This window comes from Schistocerca cancellata, chromosome 2 (assembly GCF_023864275.1).
Source record: "Schistocerca cancellata isolate TAMUIC-IGC-003103 chromosome 2, iqSchCanc2.1, whole genome shotgun sequence".
Taxonomy (NCBI): Eukaryota; Metazoa; Arthropoda; class Insecta; order Orthoptera; family Acrididae; genus Schistocerca; species Schistocerca cancellata.
Genome location: NC_064627.1, coordinates 296,787,866 through 296,807,931, shown reverse-complemented (window position 1 = coordinate 296,807,931; position 20,066 = coordinate 296,787,866). Strand labels below are relative to the sequence as shown.

At 42.1% G+C, this 20,066-nt stretch overlaps 2 protein-coding genes across 5 annotated transcripts in view; one reads left to right on the top strand and one right to left on the bottom strand.

Annotated features, from left to right (window-relative positions):
• Positions 1-10,293, bottom strand: part of LOC126161668 (protein PHTF1) — a 208,230-nt gene extending 197,937 nt beyond the window's left edge. Inside the window, exon 1 of one of the 3 annotated variants that reach the window (XR_007534942.1) lies at positions 9,711-10,291. Coding sequence is in view for 1 of the 3 variants with exons in the window: in XM_049917664.1 (XP_049773621.1) it covers positions 9,711-9,736 (26 nt within the window). In the remaining 2 variants the exon portion in view is untranslated. Of the gene's footprint in view, positions 1-9,710 lie in introns of all 3 variants that reach the window. The other 2 variants (XR_007534944.1, XM_049917664.1) reach the window with 2 other exon arrangements.
• A 101-nt stretch (positions 10,294-10,394) lies between these two features.
• LOC126161669 (cleavage stimulation factor subunit 2 tau variant) overlaps positions 10,395-20,066 on the top strand; it is a 90,286-nt gene continuing 80,614 nt past the window's right edge. For both annotated transcript variants that reach the window (XM_049917667.1, XM_049917666.1), the window contains exons 1-2: positions 10,395-10,574; positions 10,658-10,736. In XM_049917667.1, coding sequence (XP_049773624.1) covers positions 10,529-10,574; positions 10,658-10,736 — 125 coding nt within the window. In that variant the 5' untranslated portion in view covers positions 10,395-10,528. The remainder of the gene's footprint in view (positions 10,575-10,657; positions 10,737-20,066) is intronic.

The following is a 20,066-nucleotide window of genomic DNA, read 5'->3' as shown; positions in this document are numbered from 1 at the left end:
CTCAGAAAAGACCCCCTGTTACTACATTGCCACTGCCAGGGGCACAGTGGAGGAGGGGAGTCACTCAAGATTTGTCGTCGTAAGAGCGCATATGGAGTAAGTGAAATGATGAGGTATCAGGTATTGACCCATGCTGAAACATCCATATTAGTATGCAGTGTAGCCTCCATGTGCAGGAATGCAGGCGGTGACCTTGGCATCCAGCTGAACGTACAGATGGTGAATAATGTCCATGATACGTTATTCTACGCCTGCTCGATCAGTTCACACAGTTCTGTAAGGTTGATGGTTGGTGAGTCACATGAATCACATCTTGTCCCATCATATCCCACACATGCTCAATTGGGGACAAGTCTGGAGAATAAGCTGACCAGGGAAGTTGCTGCACGTCTTTCACAACATTCTGAGTTACACAGCTTTAACAGCAAAAGAACAGTTCTAACAACACTCAGCATGTACTGAGTGCTTGTTAGCATCCCCTCCATAAACACCAAAGGTGAACAAGAGTTATAGCTTATTGCTTCCCATACCATAAGGCCTGAGGTGGGGCCTGTGTGTCTTTGACAAATGCACTCTATGGCACAGTGCTCACCAGGTCTCCATCATACACGCAAACTACCATCTCTTGCATCCAGGCAGAATTTGTTTTCATCACTTAAGACCATGGTGCACCATTCTATCTTTCAAGTCATCCTCTGCCACCACCAGTAGAACCATGCATGTCAATGCTGTGGCATGAGCAGAAGATGGGGTAAAGATGTGCGTGCCTGTAGCACAACTGCTAATAAGTGGTTCGCAACAGTTCGTACTGACACATCTGGGCTCACAAGACCTCTTATACACGCTGCAGTAGAAGTACAATGTTCCACTGCTGCTCTTACAATGCGACGATCCTGGGCGCCTGTGTTGCGGGTTTGTCCAAACCTCTTTTTTAGAATGTTCACGTGACCACTGATACCAGCATCATTGCACAACTGTTGCAGCACATCCAACTTGTGTTGCAGTTCTCCAAAAGAACCATTCCACAACTCAGAAAGTTACAATTTTATCCCTTTCAAACTCACTCAGTTGGCTGTAAGAGCACAAGTGCATCTCCATGTCATGGTTGCCTGCTTGCATCATATGTTTTCACCACACTGAGCCTTCTGGCTTTGAGCATTCCCTATTAAATGGTAGATACAGAAGGCGCTCTGGTAGGTAAGCCATCTAAGCTATTTGTTTGGAGACAATTTTGAAACCATTATCAATACAGCTGCTGCCCCCCAGGTGACATATGCAGTCACTGGATCAAAATCAACATCTTTTTCTATGTGTACTTTTTTTTCTCTTCAGAGTGTGTATAATCTACTGTACATCCTTTGAACAACATTCCTGACTAATAACTGAAAGAAAGCACAGGTCACACCTGTCTATGAGAAGGGTTGCAGATATGATACACGAAACTACCATACAATATTCTTGACGTCCATTTGTTGTATCAACATTATCATCATTGTTCTCCAACTTCAGTTTCTCGGGTGTGGTATATAAGTGCTCGCCCTCTCCTTCTGTTCCAGAACAGCTTCCCATTTGCGTCCTTTCTCCTCCACATCTGATCTTACAGTCTCTATCCAGCATTTTCTTGGCCTTCCTTGTGGTCTTCTTTCAGGTTGAAATACCTTTTGGCAGGTCTCTGGCTGTTCATTCTCATTATTTGCCCTCACTACTGAAGCTCACATGTCTTTATGACACTGGTAACAGGAACCTCAATAACAGCAACTTTTCTATTCACCTCATTCCTGGTTTTGTCCTTTCTAGTTGTTTGGTTCATAGTTCTAATGAATCTCATTGAATTCAGCTTAGGTCTTTGTTTAGTAGGGTACATGTTTCTAAACCATTTGTTAGGATTGGTATGAAATAGGTGTGGTACATGGTTGCTTTTGCTTTTAATGGCATTTTATCATCCCAGAGAAGATTTCAGATTTGACTGAAGAAACTGATCGCTTTCTGTGTCCTACTGAGTATTTCCCACTTCATGGTGTTGTCTCTCGAGATGATGCTTCCTAGGTACTTGAAATGTGGAACAGATTCTACTTTGACTCCTTCTATAAATATATTTGAGGTTGTTCCTTGCCTGTTGATGGTTATTTCTATTGTCTCTGTCTTACTTATTTTTAGTCTGAAATTTTTGAATGTGTTGATCCAAGTTTCTTCTGTGCTTCAGCTTCTGTCTCTCCCCATACTTTCAAATCATCAGCAAAAACCAGGGCATTTTCTGTCTATTTTCTTGATAGATTTTATGATCTTGTTCATTACTATTACAGACAGGAGTAGTGAAAGGGCACTTCCTTGTTGAACACTTCTCTTTGTTTCACACCACTCTGATTGTCCGTTGCCTATCTGGACACACAGTAGCATTTTTTGGTATAGTATCTTGAATTTATCAATTAGGTACTTTGGCACCCTTAGGTCTTTCAAACATTCCCATATCTTGTTTCAAGGAACACTGTCATACACTTTTTCAATATCCACAAATATAATCACAAGATTTCTTTAATAATCCCAGTACATTTTTGTCAGCATTCTTATTGCAAAAATAAGATCCATAGTACCTCAGTCTTTCCCGAATCCATGATGTTCTTCCTCAAGCAAAGGTTCTACTACTTTCTAATTCTCATTTCTATGATCTTTTCAAACAGCTTCAATGTGTATGACAGCAGTGTGTGCCTCTGATTTCCATATTTTCGTCGACTGCCCTTTTTGAACAGAGGAATGATGACTCCTTTACTCCAATCTTCTGGGATCCTATTTTCTTCCCAAACCACTGATAACACACTATAAGACTAATTTAAGCATAATATTATAGCCGCCTTTATGATGCCTGAGCTGAGATAATCAAAGCCTGTACACTTTCCATTCCCCATGCTCTTTAATGCTGTTTCTACCTCACACCATGTTAATGGGTGTCTGTTACTTTGGGCTTCATTAATTACTCTACAGTCATTGATGGTTGTGTTGTTCCCATCTCCATTTAGCACCATGTTGAGTATTTTTTTTCATTCATTCCTGATCCCTTTCTCTGTTCATATTAAGTTACCATCATCTGTTTCCTACTTCCCTGACAGTCTTCCTCTATTGTTTTAGTAAATTCTTCCCAGCACTTTTTCTTTTCTTCCTGGACCAGTCTTTTTACAGCTAGTTCCTTTCTCTCGTATTACTGAGCTAGATGTTCAACTGCTAATTCGTTTTTATCTATTACCTGTTTTTCATGGTTTAATTTTCTTTTCAGTATGTTCCTATCTTTCACTGCTGTTTTTACCCAATCATTCCAACATGGTGTTTCCTTCTCTTTTGGCATAGCGCTCATTTTTCTGCAAATGTCCGTGACTTCTCTAACAAGGGTTTCTTTGAATAAAGACCATTCTTCTTCTACTCCGCTTTCCCAGTTTTGGGTAATTCGGCTGTTATTCATGCTTTATGCCTTCTATTGCTTCCATGGCCTTCAATAGCCAAGTCTTAATCTTTGGCATTCTCTTTTGTTTAAACTTTGGCACCTGAACATCTTTAAGGTCGGCAGTTAATAGCCAGTGGTCACTATGTAGGCATTCACTGGGTATGACTTTAACATCTGTAAGATACAGACCAATTTTTCTATCAGTGATGATGAAGCCTATCACAGTCTTGCGTTTATCATCCCAGCTGCATCTCGTTATTTTATGACCTTCCATCTTCTGAGACCTCATGTTCTGTATGGATAAGTTGTTTTGCACATAGAGATCAATTAGGTTCTCTCCTTCTGGCTTTGTTCCCATAACCATGAGGAGCAATGATGTTTTCTCATCCTAGAGTTCCTGTAGCAGCTTCAGCATTCAGGTCACCCATAGGGACAGTGTTCTACTCTGTTATTTGTTCTTCAAGTTTATTAAAGAAAAGCATTTTCTCCTCCATGATGTATCCTGTCTGTGGTGCATATACTTCCAAACCGTATGCTGTGTATTACCAGCCTTTAGTCTCATCTGGATGATCCTCTCACTCTTAACCAATTCACACTTCTCACATAACACACTGAAAGCTTTGGATCAAGGCAGTCTGGTAGATGCAATATTTCTTGTTTTACAAAAAGAATTTGATTCAGTACCACACCTACATTTATTACCCAAAGTACAATGATATGGGGTACCAAGCTTAATTTGTGGCTGGACTGAGCACTTTCTGGTAGGGAGGACGCAGCATGTTATCTCGGATGGAGCATCATCGACAGACGTAGGAGTTACTTCAGGTGTATCCCATGGAAGTGTGCTGGGTCTCTTGCTATTCATTTTGTATATTAATACCATTCAAGACAATATTAATATTAACCTCAGACTTTTCACAGGTGGTGCAGTTATCTACAATGAAATACAGTCTGATCAAAGTTAGTCTCTGATATTATTTCAAAGTGTCATATAGATCGGCAGCTTGCTTATGCCAGTATTACACTATCAAATTTCTTTGTCCAATATCTTTGTCAAGGAAATTTGATGGTGTAATAGGCAAACTTTGTAAAATGTCATCAAATATTCGATCAAATCTAGGGCCTCGCTGTAGATTTGATCAAAGAAGGCACTTGTCTTCTGTTCACTACAATGTTACCATGTGGAGCACTAGCATCGCTGCAGTGTTATGTCATCTGTAGTGTTTTTATAAACATTGCCAGTAAATACAATTGGTGTGTACCAACAACTACAAAATTATTAGATATGTATGAAGCTGATGAAGCACTTTACAATGTGAGGCACCCTGAATACAAAAACTGATAAAGAAGATTGGAGACCTGACCTAACCTAACCCAACTCTCTCTTGTAGCAAGGAATCAGAGTGTTACAGTGAGCCTGTCTTCTGAAGATATAGCAGTGCTTAAGTGAGTATTGTGCTTTGTGATATACACTTCACTGAGCACATACAGAAATGTAGGCCTATGCTCATCCATTCTTAAGTAATTGATGTACGACTCTATGTCCTCCCCTATAAGCTCAGGTAACAAGTTTTGTTGAATGCTTTTATCGTGTCATTGTAAAACCCACGGCTTCCCCCAGGCACGTTTCCTTTTTTTCCCCCGCTTCTCTTCCGCATGTGCACATAGTGCAATAGTGGTACTTGCAACTGCTGCAGTTAATTACAAGTTGTTGTTGTCAGCCATCTTGAACTTTGATGAAAAATATGATGACAGTATAATACCCCTTTTTAGCGCCATGTCAAAGATCTTTGTTAAATATATTTGACGAATATTTGATCACATCTTTGATCAAATCTTTGACAAAGAAATTTGATAGTGTAATACTGGCCTTAAGTGCTCACAAATGTAAAATTGTGCACTCCACAAAATGACAAGACATAATACCCTATGAACAGAACACCAGTGAGTCACAACTGGAATCTGTAAATCTAACAAATACCTGGGTGTGACACTTAGTAGGGACATGAACTGGAACAATCACACAGGCTCAGCTGTGGATAAAGCAGTTGGCAGATTTTGGTTTGTTTGCAGACTACTAAGGAAATGCAATCATCCTACACAGAAGATTACTAAAAATCACTTGTGCAACCCATTCTAGAATACTGCTCAAGTATGTGGAACCCATACCAAATAGCACAAAAAGTGGATTATTGAACATAAAGAACAGCAGCATAGATGGCCACAGCTCTTTTTGACGTGAAAGTGTCGCGGAGATGTCGAATGAACTAGACTGAAAAGTCTACAAACAAATTTCTAGGACTGAATTTAAATGATGACTCTAGAACTATACAACAACCCCCTACATATCGTCCCCATAGGGATCACGAGGACACGATTAAGTTAATTACAGCACACAAAAGAGGCATTTGAACAATCATTCTACCCACACCCCATGCGTGAATGGCTGAGGAAAAAGTCGTAATAACTGGTCGGTGGGCTGTACCCTTTGTCTTGTACTTCACAGTGGTTTGCAGCAGATTACATCTGACATTCAATACATGAAGACGAGCACATGCAAAGAATGCAACGAAAAAGTACAGCACAGGTAAATGTTTTCTCCATCACATAAAAAGTCTTTTTAGACAGCCTAACAAGTAAGATATAGAGCTTAAACAGTGGAGTGTAATTAAAATGAAATTTTCCCATATTTTTCGCTGTTCTTTTACACAGGGCAGTATAAAACAGCAACCAGTCAGTCTAATTTCAGTTTTATTTATTGAAAATATTTCAATTATCAATTATTACATAAAATGACAATTCAAAGTAAAGAATTGCAATTCATGCAGTCTAATGAGTATTATGCTTTTATGCAGTTAAACTGTGTGACAGCAATCTTTGTATCTATACAATAAGGAAACACTGGAAATCCAGAGACAAGTATGAATACTGTAGAGAGAAATTTATAAAAACCAGAAGCAACAAAACACCATACTAATGTTGGAAGGGTGAAAATGAAATTACTATCAGCAACAAACCAAACAGCAACAGCAGCTTTTCATACATAGCTGCTTTTCTGTTATGGAAGAGTTTCGGCTACTTGGTTGGAACATTAGCTATGCAAATGAAACTGATGTGATTAATAAAATGAACAAGTTTCAAACAATATTTAGCAGAACACACAACAAAACCAGATAGCAAGACAGGGAAGGATACGAAGCTAAAATTTCATACAGTAATTGACACCCTTGTAACAACATAAGGACGGGAATCCTGGAAACCTATTAAGAATGACAATCAATCATCTGAAATGAAAATTAATATACAATGTAAAAAAAAGGAAAAAAAAACAAAGCACGGGTGTATAAAAAGGAAACAACACACAACGTACTGGAAACTGTAATCAATTATAAACTAATAGGAAAGGAAGATAAAATGGTTGACAAAGAAACAGATGGCTTAAATAAGGGTGGGACACACAGTAAGCCTGCTCTGTAGTTACAGTCTCTTTGAGCAAGTAGGGAGTGCAATCAATGTCATTTATTGACAAACATGAAGCTAATGTTAATGATAGTTAACAGTCAATATGTCATACAAGTGCAGTTCACAATAAACTACTCTTGTTTGCTACAGCAAATTTTGGTTTTATTTCACATCTCTGAACCTGATTAGTCATGGAGGAAGAACATGTAGGCATGTGGTGATATTTTCATGTCATGTAAAATATACAGTATCCACAATGTGGCAAATGGAAACCATATTTGGGAAATAAAGTTAAGCCTTGATTAAGACAAAACAAAAATCACTTACACAGCAGGGGAAAAGATGAAAACAACTTAATAAATAGATGGAATGTCCAGACAGACAGGAAAATATTTATGGTTGTCAAAAGTAATAGAAAAGAAAATGCCGAGTATCTTAGTAGATAACATCAATGGATGGGATCGCAGTGATTCTACAGCCTAGTTAAATAAAGCAAACACAGGTTCATCTCACATTTACGCAAAGTCAAAGTCTTTTTGACAAACAAAAGCTGAACAACATCAAAATGTGCATGAGCAATGTAAGTGGCATTAGAGTAGTTCAAATGCAAAATGAAAACAGAAGTGAGAGACAGAGAACCTAATTGATAAATTTGGTCTCCCAGAATTGTTCCATTGTGGGCGACTGTAATATGGTTCCTCCTTTCGATCAGTGTAGAAACACCAAAATGGCACATGTAGAGATCAGTGATCAAGGAATAGAAAAATCACCTAAAATTGCTTCATTGTGGAAACACATCTGGACCTGATGAGATAAACATATGAAGCAACACAGAATATACAAAAGAACTTGATCCCTTTGTAGCAGCTGTTTACTATAGATTGCCATTTCAATGAAGGCCACCTAGCAACTGGGGGAAAAAAAAAAAAACGCACAGGTCATTCCATTTTTCAGGTAGGCTTGTCGGACAGACACACACAGCTATAGGCCTATAACACTGATATCAATCTGTTCAAGTTTAATGTTCACACATTACAACCTTTTTGGAGAACTAATATCTCCTCTGTAAAAATTAACAGAGATTTCGCGAAACTCAGATGACTACCTGAGCAATGTAGACAGTGGTACTCACATTGATGCAGTTTTCCTTGGCTTTGGGAGCCATTCATTCCAGTTCTACACTGTCGGTTTAGTGAACAAAATATGAGTTTATCAAGTATACAACAAGATTTATGTCTGGATTCAGAACTTCCTAGTGGATGGAACTCAGTATATCATTGTTAACACAATGAAATCGAGAGACCTAAAAAATTTTTTGGGAGTACCCCAACTGTGCATTAAAGGGCAGTTACTGTTTACAATATACATAAATAATGTCAGGATCTCTGACACTGTTCATAAACAACTCTTATTTTCTACTGAAATTAGCAATGCTGGAAGACTGTAGATAAATTCAAGAAGACCTGCAGAGGAGTGACATATGGCACAGGAACTGGTGGTTCACCCATAACATAAATAAATACATTATATTTCATATGGATATGTGAAAGGTCTGTTTTTGTTCTATTTCACTAATGTTAAAAAAATCACCGGAAACAATAAAAATAGGAAAATACCCATGACCAACTATCTGGGGCAATATAAAGTGCAATGACTACATTAAATTAATTGTCAGATAACCAGATGCCAGGATAACATTCACTGGAAGAATCTGCAAAGAGCACTGAAGTGGTTTACAGAACACTCATACAACCAGTTTTTAAGTATTGCTAGTAAGTCTGGGGCCTTTATCAAGCTGAAATAGTAATAAAGAGGATCCAACACACCCCAAGAGGGCCATTTCACTTGCTGTCTGGAATGTTCATTAACATATATGTTTTTCTTTGAAAATATTGTGTATTCTTGTTCCACATTCGACAACTTGGAAAAACTTCTCATTATAACCCTATTGGAATGAACAATACATCTAATATAATCTATCAGCAGCGAAGGGAGGACATGATAGTCGTACTTCAAGTACCCTCTGCCACACATCAAAAGATGGCTTTGGAGTACAAAAGCAGATGAAAAGGAAAGAAAGCAGACTTACAGATAGAGAGAAAAGTACCAATTAACCAATACATTAGCAACACGAGTTTAATGCCTAACAAAAGAAGGATTTTCTTTTAAGTTAACACAAACTCTTCTGAAGTAGACCCAGAGTGACAAATTATGTAGATGTGGAAAAAAGGCAGGAATGGGTCAGAAAATAGGTGGAAGAGGATATTTTAAGTGCAGTGTAATTGAGTAGGTCTACGATGAGCTTCTCAGTAACGCTCTACACTACAAATTAGGAACACTGTTGTAGATGATTGGACTAGACGTTGAATTATACTGAGATACATACTCAATTTTTCGGTTAAAATTAATTAAATTACGGTTAAAAATTGTATGGTGAAGTATGGCAAGTGACAATAATACGTCACAGGAAATACATAAATATAAATGCCAAGACTGTGCAGAAAACATTGAAATAATGCAGGACAATATGAAAAAAGCAAATATGTTACAAAATTTCTTGAAAAGAAAGGACATCAACTAGCTGACTAAGGATTATGTAAGTTCTACGTAATTACTTTCTTCTATTACTTGGGACAGGTAAATGCTCTCGCTGCACAGTCAATCGAACATATTACACAGTTTGTATTTATTTCCGAATTGCATACAACGTAACGTATACGTGCCTCCATGAAATTATAAACCTGGATTACATTCCCGTTTAAAATCGTCTGCTACGGTACATCCAAGTAACAACAGGTCACTGACATTAACTTACCATGACATTACTTCCTGCATTCCCATGTTTTGTACGCTGACGAAAAAAACTCCGCATGTATTTCACTTGATTACAGGTGAAAGAATTTATTCAAAAAATCTTTCAACTCTTCCAATACAAATATAACAGCTCTAAAAGGAGCATATGTATATAATTACTGCTTCTTTAGGGTGAACAAAATTGAATAAATTTAGCATAACCTTGGAACACGGCCAAACATTACACAAAAATTTCAGCACAAAGCATTAGACTCCTGCAGGTGGAATAACATGCCACTGCTTGCTTTTGTATCAAATTAATTATCTTTTAAATGATTCAATGTTTTGCCTTCTTTTTTGATGTTCCCTTTGTAACTCATGCTCGTGGACGCGGACGACCTGCCGTCCGTCAATATCATGTTATGTCGACGACACACATTATATCGCATCTGCCGAAGTTCGTGCTCACAGTTTTATTGTATCATATGATTCCCTGTTTCTTTAGGTCGGGAACGCTTCACAACGGATTTTTCATTCAAAACATGCTGTGCGCCCGAGTATTTACATCATTTCCCTGTAGATATAAATTCTATTAGGAGTTCTCTGTACTAGTACTAGACTAGACAATGCTTTGATTAATCGATTTCCACTCTACCATTCTGCCAAAGATTTTCTTTATAAATATTTGTTTTCAAATTTGCTGCTGTGATCTTTGAAAACACATCACACTGTTCATAGCTGTGAACATAAGCGGCCGAACGCCGAAGCCAGGAAAGCTGTAAACAACTGTTGTTATTGTTAGACAAGAAGTGTACGAGGAGATTCTGTTTGCGGTGAAAGATGACGGACCAAAGCTTAATGGACAAGTCTCTTCGTTCTGTTTTCGGTATGTAGTGATATAGAATCGTATTCAAAGGTATTTTTCAAAAATATGTACGAAATCACCAAATTATCTTTTCTTCTTTTTAGTGGGAAATATACCTTATGAAGTAACTGAGGAGAAATTAAAGGATATATTCAGTGAAGTCGGCCCAGTGCTTTCATTCAAGTAAGTTGTTTCGAAGAAATTCCTATTCATATAATAGACACGGCCACTGCCAATTTCACAAAAGCCTTTGTATTTCATGACTTTCGTAACAGTGTTTTTAATGTTTGAGTTTACTAATGCTGGCGTCGTTTTAAAACTGACAAAAATATTATAGTGGTCGTATTGACACATACACGCCCTCTTATAACATATCCGACTGCAGTTAGGGCCAGATCCACGCCTCAATACATTTCAGCTAAGTAACAATATTAGTTTGCATAATCATTGAGATGAATAATTATGATTGAGAAGAAACTTGATTCCTTACTCACCATTAATAATCTTTAACTGGCTGGATGCATTTGAAGAAAGCCATGATAGAACGTCAGTCGAGCACACGCACTAGGATACGATAAATATATAGTTACAAACTTACATTAGTTACATGAGCTTATGTTTCACAGTTCATCCACATAATTGTTTGGTGAGTGGTTACCTGCAATGAATGTGTTCAGTAGGTCCTACATGTATAAATACATAGTTTTGTGGTAATACATTAATATATGCATTCATTAATATTTTTCCTTTTATTTCTTAATCTTACCTCTTATTTGGCTTGAAATGCATAGAGTGGTACTATACGGAGAAAAATGAAACCATTCCATTACTCTGACACTCGACTCTTTTGGTTTACTGGCATATGCTTCAAGCAGGCCCAAATGAGACTACGAGGACATTGTTAAGTCCAGAAATTTGGCAATACAACTGTGGGATGTAATGGTCAGTTGACACTTGGGCAATGTTGTTTTGGATAAGCAACTTATGACTCTTTTGACCTCTGTGTTTATTGCAAGAGTGGGGAACTGGTGTTCAATAAGTTTTTTTTAAAGTGTTGGTTTCATTCGGGATTCCAATACACCACGTTATTCTCAACTATTTTGACTACAGTATCCTGTTTTTCAGCTTCATATCAATTCAGTGCAGCGGCATTACACCACCTTACTGAGGGTAGCACAGTTCACTTAGGAGTTGATCATTGCACCATGTAGGAGGACATCAAACAGAATTGTGGTATCATGTATTAATACCACCCCACAGCGTATCGAGGTTGGTTGGTAATGGAATGGTAAGTTTCCATCTGATGCCAATAGTGGCCATGTGAGACCTGGCAGACCCAATGGTGACTATCCACTGAATAGGACGCTGGTGACAGCCACTCAGATCACTTGTGTTTGCAGCCACTACACTATGACACCTCTATACGTGCTTCATCGTTGTTGACACTGAGATAGCTGGTCTGCATTATTTGTAGTGGGTCTTCATACATTTGGAGAAATAAAAGTAAGTCTTCTGTTTGTTGTTTTAACTTTTTCTATAATCATTTCTGTTCCTGTCCAGCTTTCCTTGATGACAGTTGCCACACCACTATTTAGCCCATCTCTCCTTACAGTTGCAAACAAAGTAGTACTCAAGAAGAATAACGCCTTCAGTCCTAGAAGACCATTGCCATGACTTTACTGGCTGAAGGTTCTACTTTGAACTTTTTCTTCAGAGTTCTGGTGGTATGGTGCCACTCCATGGATTACGATTTCTTTCCTCATTTGAAGTGATGAATCCATGTTTAATCACCTGTGATGATGTGCAACAGAAGATTTTCAGTAACACAGAAGCAGTTCTGCGCAGATGGCCCTTTGTTACCATTTGTTGTTTTCTGTTAGGTGGCAAGGAATCAAGCAGGCATGCTCGCTTGAATACCCAAACTGATTGATGAGTGTGCCAGCACTACCACCAGAGATGTCCGTCCAGTTGAGCAGTGAGGTGTCTGATTGCGATCCATCAATCACCTCGAATGAGTGTGTCTGCACATACCCACAATGCAGGTGTCAAGGCTGTGGGCGACTGGCTGGCACATGGGAGATCAGACAGGTTTGCATGACCTTGTTGCGATGATACCACACACCTCATCCATCTACTCACCGTTCTTTTGTTCACTGTCGGATCTCCATAGACTTTCTGCAAGCAGCTTTGGCTATGTGTGCTTTTTCGCCAAATCAAACTCGGTGATAACTCTCTGCTTGGAATGCACTTCTGTTGCAGATGCCATTTTGGAGGCTACATATAGGGCTGCCACCTATCGGAACTTCATGAAGCTCTAGTTTCTGAAGTGAGAAGATTCCACGATGTCTCACAACAAATTCTGTATTTTTCGAACAAAACAATTAAGTAAAACGTGTTGCATTACTTATTGAACACCCCTCATACAAATCTTTTCAACATATGAAATTCATGACATCCATTGTGGTAGAGCTCAAGAAAGCACTCAAGAAAATAAGACACAACACAGTTGTAAATTCTGATCATGTAGGAAAGTGTAGCTCATCCATGAAAAAGACTATGTAGAAAACAGTTGTGCAATCCATTCTTGAGTACTGCTCAAATGTTTGGAGTGCAAGTATGAAGATGACTGCATGATAAATTCTGTGCAAGAGCATGTGGACAATATTTTGGGGTTCCACCAGTGTGCTCTCTCTGTCCCACACTACTTGCTTTGGCTGTTCTCTCCCCTGGAAACAGGGGAGTATACTCAAAATAATGACACTATTCTGTTTGTGACACTCTTGAAAAGTTCATAGATTCAGAAAACTGTAGCTATCACTAATTGTCTCTTCTTATTCAGCCACCGTATCGTGTGCCCCTCCCCCTTTCCCTTCCACAAGGAGGCCACAGTCCTTTCGTGAGTTTGTGTGTGCCACTCACAGTTCCCTGAGCTATTGTAGCCCATTCTTCCTCCCTGGTCTTCATTTCCTTCCTCGTGCCCCTCACTTCCCATCTCACCCCTTCCACTGTGTACCTTTCTCACCACTCTGCGGGCTGGGGCGCTAGAATACGCCCGAGGTATTCCTGCCTGTCGTAAGAGGTGACAAGGAGTTTCACACCTTTTGACCTTTATGTAATGGTCTCCTGCAGCGTCTGACCTCCATTTTTTTAAAAAACTTTCCCGAAAAGCGAGCCAACTGAGGAAGGGCGCCTTACGTGGTGCATCATGTCCCTAATGCACTGAGAGCTATCGCATCCATCGTCGACTTGGATCTGCACTTCTGCTCATTCTCCAACTGTTGGGTGAGGTCACCCTCCTTGGTGCGTTTTCTACGCTGACAGTGATAAAGGACTAGTTCGCTTGGTAGCACCTGATATCGAGCACGGTAGCCAGTCCGTTGTGGTGGGGCCGCCATGTACCCTGTTGGTTGTAGCCCCTTGAGCACACAGGGATTGCTCTGCTGATGCCTGCGCCGTTAACTCCCCACGAACGCCGAGGAGTAGATGCCCGTCACCCTGGGGCATCGAGACTCCCAGCAATGGCCATCCTGCCAGGTGGCCTTTGCTGCGGCTGGGTGGCACCCATGGGGAGGGCCCCTGGTTGGAGTGGGTGGCATCAAGGTGGATGAAACGCGATGAAACGTAGTACATCATCTCTTGCTGGTAGTCAAACACCAGCAGTCTCTAAGTGTTCATGGGCTCAATTCAATGCACAGAAGTACAACCCCAAATTGTTCACCTCCCTGACCATACCATAGGAGGAACGTCAGGCTAATGATGGTAGCGGCTCTTATTCACTCTGGTACCTTGTATATTAAAGAGCTGATGGAGAATTTTTATGACGATGAAGCCTCAGTTTTTTGTGGAACATTTAGAAAGTGTGGGGAGGTGGAGGGCTTGTCCAAAATGAGATCTGGTTCAGTCTTGATCGAAACAGCACCCTCTGCCCAGTCACGGGCATTACTCGCTTGTGACAACCTGGGGGGTGTTTGTGTAACCATCAGGCCACAAAAGAGCTAAAATATGGTCCAGGGTATCATATTTCACAGGGACCTTCTTTTGCAGTCTGACGAGCCGCGCACCAATTTAGAACAGCAAGGTGTATATTTCGTTCGGCGTGTCCATCGGGTTCCAAGGGATAATCAGGTTGCCACCGGTGCCTTCATGATACATTACCCGAGAAGGTCAAGGTGATGGTCTACCACTGTGATGTAAAGCCCTATATCCATCCCCCAATGCGGTGCTTTAAACGCTTGGAAGTTCGGCCGTCCCATGCGTCTGACGCATAAAAGGTTACTGGGTAATGCGTAATTCACACCCACTGGTTGACAGGTAGTGTTTGCATGTACCTCCTGGTACAGGCCATGACCAGGGAGGGATAATTGCCTGAGCTGTAACCTTCCCACGTTGCCCATTGGTCCCTCCGTCAGGTGTTCAGGAGGTGTGACCTGAGGTGTGAACAATCACTTAAGGCGGGTGCGCCCCCTTGTGAAGGGGGCCCCAAGTTGGAAAGAGCGCGCCATCAAAGACGCTGGCAATCATGGGGGATTTCCTCACAATGAGTCAATCATCCTCTCCATCGACTTTGACATAACGTAAACGTAATGAGGCTACTGATTCGGAGACCCTTCCCACTGCACCGTGGTTGCTTGTGGTATCACGTACTGAAGACAGTTGGTCCTCTGCTGTGGTCAATCCGTTTATTATTCACAAAGGTGCTGATGCCATTGCTGGCCCTGTGAAATCCTGCTCTCATTTACGGAATGGCACTTGGCTTTTGGAGATGGCTTCTAAATCTCATGCACAACAACTACTTGCTGCCTCGCTTCTCCATGGCTACCCTGTTTGAGTTGAGGCAAATAGAACTTTGAATTCTTCCCGTGGTGTCATTTACACCAGGCTGCTTGACAGTCTAACCGAGGCTGAAATATAATCTTACTTCTCTGATCAGGGTGTCATTATCATCCATTGTGTAATGAAAAAGGTCGATTCCTCCTTGGTGCCCACTTGCACTCTTTTGCTCACCTTTGATAGGGTGGTGCTGCCGTCCAAGATTAAAGGAGGCTGTGAAATTATCACAGTCCGGCCATTCATTCCAAATCCGATGCGCTGCTGTTCAATCATTTTAGAATGTCTTGTCGACACACAGCCAAATGCATAACCTTTGGCAGGGACGCACACGAGGGCGAATGTCCACCTCCTCCTCCCCGCTGTATCAACTGCAATGGCAGCCATGCTGCCTCCTCCTGTGATTGTCTTGTGTATCTAGATGAGCGGGCTGTTCAAGACATTCGGGTCAAGGATAAAGTGCATTACGCAGTAGGTCGCAAGTTACTGACTGGTCGCAAACCCTGTGTTCTCCTGTCTGGCACTTATAGTTCAGTTCTTGTTACCCCTCTCTCCATGAAGGACATGACTACGCAGACATGCGACCTCAAATTTGGCTCTGATGTTGTGAAGTCACCCTGTGTCAAGGTAGTATTGCCATCTCCCCGTCCCACTGTGCAACAAACTATCAAACTCTCGCCTAAAGAGGCAAAGCTACCCACTACACAATCACAGGCAGGAAAGGAGAGGAGGAGTACTCCTGAGAAGACTTCGTCCGTTCCTCCAGAGTCTTCCTCTAACCAAAAGGACTCGAAGAAGTCCACTAAAGACAAACGGTCTTATCCTTCACCAACTCGAAGATCCTGCTCGACGGTGTCGCCACGTGGTCACTTAGCCCAGCTGGCCACTTGTTTTTCAGCGTTGGACTCCACCGACCGACCGCTCAAGCATGCTGATGCTTCTGTGGACCCCATGGAGCAGGATCCTCATGCTTCTGTGCCCTGTAGTAGCGACTCTCCACTGGCAGTCCCTCAGTGGCCACCGAGTTGACACCCCTACATCTCTTCCTCATCCTGACTGTCCTCCAATGGAACATCTGCGGCCTTTGGTCCCACAAAGAGAATTTACGGCTGCTTTTAGCATTGCAGCATCCCCTTGTACTCTGCCTTCAGGAAATGAAGTTACACCCTCAAGACCGCTTTGAGTTTCCACATTACTTACTTATTCGTTTTCATCTTCCCGCTGAGGTCAGCATTCCATCTCATGGGGGCATCATGCTGCTTATACGGGATGACCTTCATATTCAACCCATCTCCCTGAATATCCACCTTCAAGCTGTTGCTGTTCGCCTTTACCTTCCCCACCCGACTTTTTCTCTCTGTACCATTTATTAGATTAGATTAGATGGGTAGATCATCTAACTAATGTGGAGGTATTGAATAGGATTGGGGAGAAGAGAAGTTTGTGGCACAACTTGACTAGAAGGAGGGATCGGTTGATAGTACATGTTCTGACACATCAAGGGATCACCAATTTAGTGTTGGAGGGCAGCATGGAGGGTAACAATCATAGAGGGAGATCAAGAGATGAATACACTAAACAGATTCAGAAGGATGTAGGTTGCAGTAGGTACTGGGAGATGAAGAAGCTTGCACAGGATAGAGTAGCATGGAGAGCTGCATCAAACCAGTCTCAGGACTGAAGACAACAACAACAACAACAATGTCTAGTGGCCATTAATGGTCTAGAAGCAGCTGTAGGGCAATCCGTCTCACCTTCTCTGTATGCGGACGACTTCTACATTTCTTACTGCTCTTCCAGCAAAGTTTAAGCCGAAGTGCTGGCAGCACCTCAGTGCCCTCCACTGCCTGAGCAATACCAACTGGGGTGCACATCGCTCTACGCTGCTGCAGCTCCACAGAGCCCTTGCTCAATCCCGCCTTGACTATGGGAGTGTGGTTTATGATTCAGCTGCACCTTCAGCAATGCGTTTACTTGACCCAGTGTACCACTGTGGCATTCGCCGAGCGACAGGAGCTTTTAGGACTAGTCCAGTGACCAGCGTCCTGGTGGAGGCCAGAGTCCCTCCATTGCAGGTTAGGCATGCACAATTGCTCTCCATTTACATTGCGCACATTTGTAGTTCTCCTGCACATTCGAATTACTGCCTCCTTTTCCCGCTCATGGCGGTTCATCTCCCTCATCGGTGTCCCAGGTCAGGGCTTACAATTGCAGTTTGTGTGTGATCCCTTCTCTCTGAACTGGAGTCCTTGCTATTACCATCTATACTTGAGGTTCATTCACGAACACCTCCATGGTGTACAACTAGACAGCGGCTTTTCCTGGACCTTTTACATGGCCCGAAGTACTCAGTTATCCCTGCGACTCTCCACTGTCAGTTACTCTCAATTCTTGACATGTACCGGGGCCATGAAGTGGTTTACTCTGATGGCTGATGGTCACATTGGCTTTGCCTGTGTTCGTGGAGGACATATAGAACAGCACTCATTACCAGATGGCTGCAGTGTTTACACTGCAGAGCTGGCAGCCATATCTCATGCTCTTGAGCACATCCATTCATGTCCATGCGAGTCATTTCTCCTGTATACTGACTCCTTGAGCAGCCTACAAGCTATCGACCAGTGCTACCCTCGTCATCCTTTTTGTTAGTGACAGGACCCCAGGTCATGCCGGAATCTCAGGCAACGAACTTGCCGACAGGTTGGCAAAACAGGCTACGCAGAAACCTCTTATGGAGATTGGCTTCTCTGAAACTGACCTGCATTCAGTATTACGCCGCAAGGTTTTATAGCTTTGGGTGACAAAATGGCATAACCTCAGTACACACAACAAGCTGCATGGCATTAAGGAGACTATGAATGTGTGGAAGAACTCTGTGCACGCCTCTTGCAGGGACTCTGTAGTTCTCTGTCAGCTCCACATTGGCCATACGTGGCTGATGCATGGTTACCTCCTCCGTCACCAGGACCCACCTCGGTGTCGCTGTTGCTCAAGAATGACGGTCATCCATCTCTTGCTGGACTGCCCACTTTTATCCGCTCTGCAGCAGACTTTTAACTTTGCCAGCACCCTACCTTCAGTGTTGGGCGACAATGCCATAACAGCAGCTTTAGTTTTACATTTTATTCGAGTTTTATCATTTGCTCTAAGTTTTAGCACATGTCCTTTGTCCCTGTGTTTCCTTCACGCTAGCGCTTTCAGGGTGTAGGTCTTAATGTGTTGCAGAGTGGCTGGTTTTTCCTTTTTATCCTCATGGTCAGCCAGTGACGGTAACCTGCTTTCTTGTTTTAACCTCTTCTTCTTGTTTCATGCGTCTTTGTTGTTTTCTTGTCCCCTAATGTCCATTTAAGTGTTTGTTGCTCTTCAGTCGTTGTTGTGGTTTTTCCTTTCATTCTATTTTGTGTTGTAAGCCTCATTGTCTTATTCTCACCCTTGTGGCATTGTTTCCTTCAGAACAAGGGACCGATGACCTCATAGTTTCCTCCCACTGGCATGCTGCTCTCGCTCCCTGGCCTGAGATGTACCCCCTTCTTTGGCACGTACTAGTGATGGGTCTCCTTCCCAGGACCGCACCCCCCTGGCATCTCTCAGGCTAGAGGCCTGCTACCGCAACTGAGCCACAGGCCACTCAGTCTGTGCACCCCAAGGTTGCCTGCTCTCTTTAGTCCCAGATCTTGCAGAAGCCTGCCCTTCCTCCATACGTTGCCCTGCTCGACCTGTGGAAGAGAAGAAGAAGAAATGTAAGTCCCAGGACAAGGCCCCTCCCTCGTACCCCCAGAGGTGCTATCTCCCCCCTTGCAGACTGGGTCTGATTTGTTTTTTATAAATGTCACCCCATCCTCATTGGTGACCCAGTGACGTGATTGACTCCAGTCCTTTCGCCACCCAGTTGGATACCCGCTCTGTACTTATTCAGTGAAACAGTAGTGGGTGCTACCATCACTTCCCAGAGTTGCATTCTCTTATTTCCTTTTACTCAGCAGCATGTATCAATCTGTTGGAATCTTACTTTACCGGTGTTCACTCACTGACCTTTCGTAGCTCCTGTCAGAATCAAATCGTCGATATGAGGGTTTCTGATGGTGTTTGCACATTGGTCCATACGGATGCTGTTAGTACACGGATCCCCCTTCGTACCACATTGGAAGTAGTTGCCATCCAGGTTCACTTGGACAGCGGTCACAGGTCAAAATCTCTATCTCCCTCCTGACAGGCCACCTACACCCGGTGCCCTCCTTCAGCATCTCCTTCTTCTTCCTTGGGAATTTTAATGCCTGTTATCCTTTGTGGGGCATTGCTTTTTCATCTAATCCGGGGCTCCTAATCATTGACCAATTTCTTGCGGGCCATGACCTATGCCTTCTTAATGATGGTTCCTGCACTCATTTTAGTGCCACACGTGGCACTCTCTGATTTGATCTTTTCCTCACTTCCCCTCCCCTTCTTCTTTCCTTACACTGCTCACCACGTGACCTATGTGGTAGTGACCACTTCCTGTTGATTCTCTTGTTCCCTTCCCACCTTCTGATGACCAAGTTACCCCGCTGGGCTTTCCATCGTGCTGATAGGCCTCTGTATATCTCCTAGGTCATGCTTACATCTTCTTTGTCAGGTTGTATTAATGAAGTTGTTATTGATGTGTCTGATAAAATAATCCACTCTGCTGGCATTGCTGTTCCCTGCTTG